Raw genomic sequence first — 7,300 nt, 5'->3', positions numbered from 1 at the left:
AATATTGGAATCGATGTTCCAAATTGTTTTTGACTCTCTTTAAGGGCTGTCCAGAAGCCAAAATCCACCCAGAAACATGTTTTTCGAGGGGTTTTTCGTTTTTAACGAAAATTTTTAAATCTTTAAACCTTGATTAATTATGACATGTTAAAGGTAGATTAAATGTATGGTTGCATCACTAATCTACTGTAATAATAAACCTTATTAAGCATGTACATGAAGTCATAATTGGTGCTTGAATTGATTGGAAAGCTCATTTTTCACATAAACTTAAAATTTCACAATTTTGCAAATTAATTGCTTCAGGTGTGAATGTTTATGGTGAATGTGCAATTTTAAAGTCCCTAATATGTTAAAGATCCAATCTTTAATTGGTTATTTGGTTGGAACTTTGATTTCCAAATTCCAGGTGAACTAATTTTTGGATTTAATCATATTTGAGTTGATTAAATTCCTAAAAGTTCAAAACTTGTGATTGAAATTTAATTAATCTTCATATTGGAAGATGTAATTTTTCAATTATTTACAAGTTAGTGTTGGAAATTTTTTCATTAGATGAATGGGTTTATTTTTCCAACCTCTTTAATTTTGTCAAAAATGTAACACCTCTTAGTGTTACCATAAAATGTTACTTTTTTCAAAAGTGTTACTATGGATTGTTACTTATGTTACAAGTGTTACATTGAGTGTTACATTCTAATAAAGTGTTACCAAAGTGTTACTTATTAATCTAATATATTGCATTTCAAGAAGTGTTACCGATAACATGTTACATAAAGTCAATTATGTACTAGTGCATGTGTCATTATTGATGTGTCTTTTAGTATATATTAATGTGCCATGCACGGTAACTTTCAATAACTATTCTTTATTTAGCATTATATTTGATTAAAAAAAAACTGGCTAAGTTATTCATTCGTAAAAATAAATTTATTATTAGCGAAAAAAATATTTTGAAATGCGCATGCATGTATATTTATACGTAGTATATATTTCACCAACAAATTTATATCATTTTCTTCTTGTAACCAAATGAATATCTTAGGGATTGTTTGGCATTGTTTTTTGTTTTTAGTTTTCTAATTTTTTTGAAAACCAAAAACAGGAAACAAGAAAAAAGTGTTTTCACTTTTTTGTTGTCAGTTTTCTAAATTATCAGGATTGTAATAAATTTGACTAAATTTTTATTTATTATACGACATATATCATATTATTTTGAAAATCAAAAACCAAAAAACAGAAAACCACAACAATGCCAAACGAACCCTTAATAATATGTATTTAACCCGTAAATTGTTTTTTTTTCTTTATTTTTTTTTTGCACACTATTATTCATTCTCTCTTATGTATTATTTTTTTCCTCAATAATCAACCAACTTAAAATAATTTTTCATATCTTTCTTGGCAAGTTTTTTATACATAATTAAATAAAATAAAACTTTACAAAAAAAATCCTTTTTTAATAATGGTAAAATAGTACGTAACACTATATATGTCACAATTTATATTAAGAATTTAATTTTTTTTTTATTTTATTTTACTTAAGTTTATGGTATCAATATATACTGTGGAAGGATACATTAAATCTTTTATAATCTTTTATTTATATACTTCGTATAAGATTTGTTTCCTAAATAGATATTTTTAAGAAAAAACTAAGAGACACACCAAAAAACGACACATGTCACTTTTGGTGTGTCTTTTAGGCCCTGTTCATTTCACCTTATTTTTGCTGAATTGAAATTTTTTTTACTAAACTGAAATTATTTTTGTTGAATTGAAATTAATTTTACTGAATTGAAACTAATTTTACTGAAGTGAAATTATTTTTTCTGAACTGAAATTATTTTTACCGATTCTATGTTATGTTTCTTCTTTAAAGTTACTGATTTTTACTAAACTGAAATTATTCTTTTTGAGCTGAACTTAATTTTACTGAACTGAAATTATTTTTGCTAAACTAAAATTATTTTTACCGAACTGAAATATTTTTACTAATCATTACTCCCTCCGTCCCCTAATACAAAGCCTCTTTTGGTTTTTACGCGGGAATTAAGAAAGTTGTAAATTCTTTAAAACTAATGATTAAAAGTACATAAGTGCATGTGCGGTTAGAGAGAGATAGAGAGAAAAAAAAAGTAGTTGAGAATAATTGAAGAGTTAGAGAGCGAAAGTGTTGGAAATTGATATTAAAAGTACAAAAATGTAAATAAAGGAAAAAAGATGACAGCTCATCAAAAAGAGGGTAATAATGTCAAAAAATACAACCTTTAAATAGAAAGAGGCATTGTATTTTGGTTTACCCAAAAAGGAAATAAGGTTTGGTATTAGGGGACGAATAGAGTATTTTTTTAAGGTGAAATGAATAGGGCAATAATATATAGTTATTGATTGATTAATAATCGACCTAAAACTATGTTCTAGTTAAAGTGTAATACTTAGAAACCAAAAGTATTAAAATTTTCGCATATATTAAAAACAAATAAAAAATTAAAAAATTGATCCCATATGCTCTAATTAAAAGATTTGATTATATTAATATAATACTACCAAGTACAAATGAAAATGTAACTTTTTGTAAAGAAGATACAAAATTCTCGGAGATTTAGGTAATACTTGCATTATTTTTGTGCATGCATATATTTTACAGTGGCGCAAGGTATGATGAGGTTTTTGTTTCTTTGCGGGGATGTTTTTCTTTTCTGTCCAGTTGCAAAGTTGTGGGTTCATTTTCCACCAACGTGGTTGGATCTCTCTGCTTCCCCAAATCAATCTCTCTCTCTTTCTCTCTCCTCTCCTCTTCACTTTTTAAGCGGTTTTATTTATCAAAAAATAAAAATTAATAATTTATAATAAATAAAGTCTTTAATGAATGAAGATGAGGAGCAATGCAAAAAAGCTGATTTGAAAAGCTGAAAGCTTATTTTAAAGATAAAGTTAAAGAAAGCTGAAAACCGAAAGATGTTGCCTTTTCCCCCTCTTCCATGTTCACTTTCCTTTCTCTCCAAATCTCAACCCAAGTGAAACACACACTACACTCATCATTAGCGTTTTCAGTTTAATTATACCATTTCTTCTCAATTCTTCTTTTTCAACATCATATCATATCATATTATTACACCATCACACTCTTAGACGATCAAACATACAACAGAATCAAAGAAACATAAACAAAACCATGTTAGGCGGTTCTTCTTCGTCCTCAGCTCCGTCGTCGGAGCATGTCAATATGGGTGGTAATAGTCCAGCTGACAACGGGAATAGTAGCAAGCGCAAACGCCGCCCTGCTGGTACTCCAGGTGATTTATCTCAATTGTTACCATAATAATAATACCTTTTATCATCACATAACAATATCCTGATTAATTAATGAGAATGTTTTACTGTCTGATTAATCAGATCCAGATGCGGAGGTGGTGTCGCTATCGCCGAAGACACTGCTAGAGTCGGACCGATACGTCTGCGAGATCTGCAATCAAGGGTTTCAAAGGGACCAAAACTTACAGATGCATAGAAGACGGCATAAAGTACCATGGAAGCTACTGAAGCGAGAGAATCCGGTTGTTAAAAAACGAGTATTCGTGTGCCCCGAACCTACTTGCCTTCACCATGATCCTTGCCATGCACTCGGCGACTTGGTTGGCATCAAGAAACACTTCCGCCGTAAACACAGTAATCATAAGCAATGGGTCTGTGATAAGTGCTCTAAAGCTTACGCTGTTCAATCTGATTATAAAGCTCATCTCAAGACTTGTGGCACTCGCGGCCACTCCTGTGATTGCGGCCGCGTCTTCTCCAGGTACTTATAGGATCTACTACACACTCTTCTTCGTCTACGGTATCATAATACTACTATTAATTTTTTGTTGCAATAAAGAATATTATTTATAAAATATAAAAAACTTCTTTGTTGCAACTAATAAAAATTAACGGATTTAGTATTTATAAGGTTAAGAATCAGAATTATTTGAAGACTGTATTAAAAAAAAAAAAATACATTTTTTGGCGTGGGAGTTTTGACTTGATATTAAAGAATTCTTTTGAAACTGTTAATTAAATACGCTATAAATGGTCATAGTAGTATAAAATTTATATAATTTTGACGTTTTATTGAATAATTTGTTATTATGTAATGGAGCCTATTCCTTAATTACGACCATGGCTACCATTTTAATTAAGAATAAAAGTACACATCTTCGTAGAAAAAGTTTTCATTGGCTTTGTGCATAATCATTTTCTATAAATTTCCATTTCTAATCTCAAAATTTGTTGTTCAAAATCTATGATCTAACTCACGTCGTAACTCTGAAAATTTGATCTTATAAACAAGCTTAATATGTTTTTTTGTTACTAATATTTTATGGTGTTTAGTTTATTACTATAAGATTTTGGAGATGATTATTCCATAAGTTCAATAAGAAAAAGAATAAAATAATTTTGTGAAATCCCTACATGTCGTATGTAAGTCAATCAACAAGACTCAAAATTTCGTCTTCCTCTATTTGTCTTTACTAGACTACTACTCATCTCTTTGTATAAGGACAAACGACGCAATGAAGCTTGCTTTTGAAAAAAACCCACTTTGTTCTACCTTTTGTATAGCATCTACAAACTATTCATTTTAACTTACTCATCATGAATATTTGACTAATCCCATTTTCTTTTTGTTTTTCTTCCATTTGTCTTCATCTTTTGTAATACTATAGAGTTGAAAGCTTCATCGAACACCAAGACGCTTGTCACATGGGACGTCTCCGCTCTACAGATCATCATCAACCCGGAAACAATAATTCGAATCAACTACAGCAACATCATCAACAACAGCAACATCAGCAGCAGCAGCCGACGGTGTGTTTGTCGCGAGCTGCTTCGAGTTCTAGCCCGTCGAATGATACTACTAACAACAATGTTAATGTGGCTGGTCCATGGCATAACACTGGCCTAACAATGACAACAGCGACGACGACAATGACAAAGCCTTCATTATCTGAGAACCTTCACAATCTTGAGCTCCAGCTCTCTGTGTCTCCTAAGGCTACAGATCACGAGAACCAATCGACTCAGCTTCAGCTATCCATTGGTTCCACCTCGGATATGGGTGAAAAGAACGCTACTCCAGAAACAAACTCAAAATCAAACAAGAAGGCTGCTTCAGCATCGAGTCCTTCACATCATCAAACAACAACGCTCAAGGAGCAAGCGAGCGAGCAACTTAAACTCGCAATGGCGGAAAAAGCATACGCAGAAGACGCTAGAAGAGAGGCGAAACGACAGATTGAGCTAGCAGAGAAAGAGTTTGCTAACGCCAAGCGTATAAGACAGCAAGCGCAAGCTGAGTTAGACAAAGCTCAAACACTCAAAGACCATGCTATGAAACAAATCAGTGCCACTCTCATGCAGATTACTTGTCATGCTTGTAAACAACAGTTCAACGCTTCGCCTACGACAGTGACAACAACGACGACGGCAACAACATATGCTCTTCATCTAGAAGACCAGAACAGCTCTCTTGCTGAAAGCCAGGTTGAAGATGATAATAATATGTAATAAAATTTTTGACGTTAGCTCTTTACACATTATCTTGTACTATTGCCTGCCCTTAATTGTGTCGTTAAATATATCATTTTGGAGGTTTTAACCATAATATATAAATGGAGGGAATCCTATGATAGTACTTAGAGTTCATGTGTATGTTAGTTATTTTTGTTTTTTCTTTTTTTTTTTTGGTGTGGAGGGAGGTTTGTTAATTTGTTGATTAAATTTGGTAAAATCATATAAATAATGTAGGTAGAAAAAGGGCCTTCATTAAGGATATGTTTTTGTTCTTTAATGTATGGTATTTTGTTTGTAATATATAGATTAGGAATTAAGGCTTTGAATAATTAATAATATTATTTCCATTCTAGTGTTAAGAAAATCTCATAGAATAATAGCTTGAAAAAGGAAGATCTCATATGTTTACTTTAATGTACGTTGTATTTTATTTAATGTTCCATCTATTAATATAAATAATTAAAACACTTATCTTGTTAGGTCGTCTTTTTTAAATAATTGCAATACTTTTTATTTTAACATAAGTTTGTGGTTTTTTTTTTTTTTTTTAATTTTTCCATTTAAACTAATCATTTATTAATCGTTTAAGCCGTTAAAATTGTTGCGATTATTTAGGTATTAAGAGAAAATATAAATTTTATTAAAACACTAGGGTAAAAGAATTAAGAGAGAGTCAGAATCTTATTTGGACTATTCAGAAATCTTTGTTGGGTGAAGTTGGTCAGAGGCTCAGATAAGGAGTTGAGGTGATGACCTGACCCCTCCTCAAAACATTAATTAGTATTTTTATTTCTCTAATTTGACTTTAAAATCTCATTTTTGTACAGATTGTACAATTCTCATGGTTTATATATGTACTACTTGATGTATTAATTAGTAGGGATCTATATTTCATAAGATCCTAAGATTTTGCATAAAATCTCACTAAATTGAGGTTGAGATATATGTTGTCCCCTATTTATAAAGGACTAACTTGTTAAATTGGACCGAGCAACTTAGTTTGAATAACGTTACAATCATGTATTCTGTACTCACAATTTTTTTTTTTCCTAATTGCTATATTATAGTGGACACCTTGTTTTAAGAATGGCCAAGCTTGAAAATACATTTGATGTTCCTTTTTTTTTTTTTGGTTTGTTTCATTTGATAAGTTTGATTAAGAACTTTTTTAAAAAAAGAAAACAAAAGCATAACTAATTTTAGATTTTAATTTATTAAAGACAAAAGTTAACAAACTTTCTGACATTGTTAGATAAGTTGAGTGGAAAAAACTAATAATTTAATACTTAAAAATCAAAATTTAACTATACGAATAATATGTAATATCACTTTAAATTGTTATCTAACACCATGAAACACTGCTTAATAAGATCTGTATAATTTTCATTTTGTTGATCAAATTGTGAGTACTTTACATCATTTAATACGAAAAGAAAAGATACAAATAAAAAATAAAAAAAAATAAAAAAAACATACGGAGAAATGATTTGAATGTTGAGAAAGAGAGACAAGCACTTTAATCACTGGGCATATTTCTTTAAATATTAAAAAATAAAAATAAAGATGGTCCGTTTATCATATAAATGCTGATAGAGATTCAGACACCATGTTTTTCAGTGCCAACAGTTGTAACGCTTAATGACAGATTCAGTCGTCGCTCTCAGTACCATACAAAGCCTCTCAGACACAAACAAACTCTCCCCTAAATTCATACGAGTACATTTATACTCTTTTCCATTTTTCTCTC

General features: G+C 30.5%; 1 protein-coding gene across 1 annotated transcript; it reads left to right on the top strand.

The window, feature by feature from the left end:
* The first annotated feature begins 2,639 nt into the window (after positions 1-2,639).
* Positions 2,640-6,039, top strand: LOC110692418 (protein indeterminate-domain 16-like). The gene is made up of 3 exons (XM_021869413.1): positions 2,640-3,299; positions 3,400-3,799; positions 4,707-6,039. Exons 1-3 carry the CDS (start codon positions 3,179-3,181, stop codon positions 5,545-5,547), a joined length of 1,362 nt encoding a protein of 453 aa, XP_021725105.1. The 5' UTR covers positions 2,640-3,178; the 3' UTR covers positions 5,548-6,039.
* The last annotated feature ends 1,261 nt before the right edge of the window (positions 6,040-7,300 follow it).

Source organism: Chenopodium quinoa, unplaced genomic scaffold (genome assembly GCF_001683475.1).
Source record: "Chenopodium quinoa cultivar QQ74 unplaced genomic scaffold, ASM168347v1, whole genome shotgun sequence".
Taxonomy (NCBI): Eukaryota; Viridiplantae; Streptophyta; class Magnoliopsida; order Caryophyllales; family Amaranthaceae; genus Chenopodium; species Chenopodium quinoa.
Note: the sequence above shows the minus strand (reverse complement) of the source record. Positions and strands in the feature narration are given on the sequence as shown.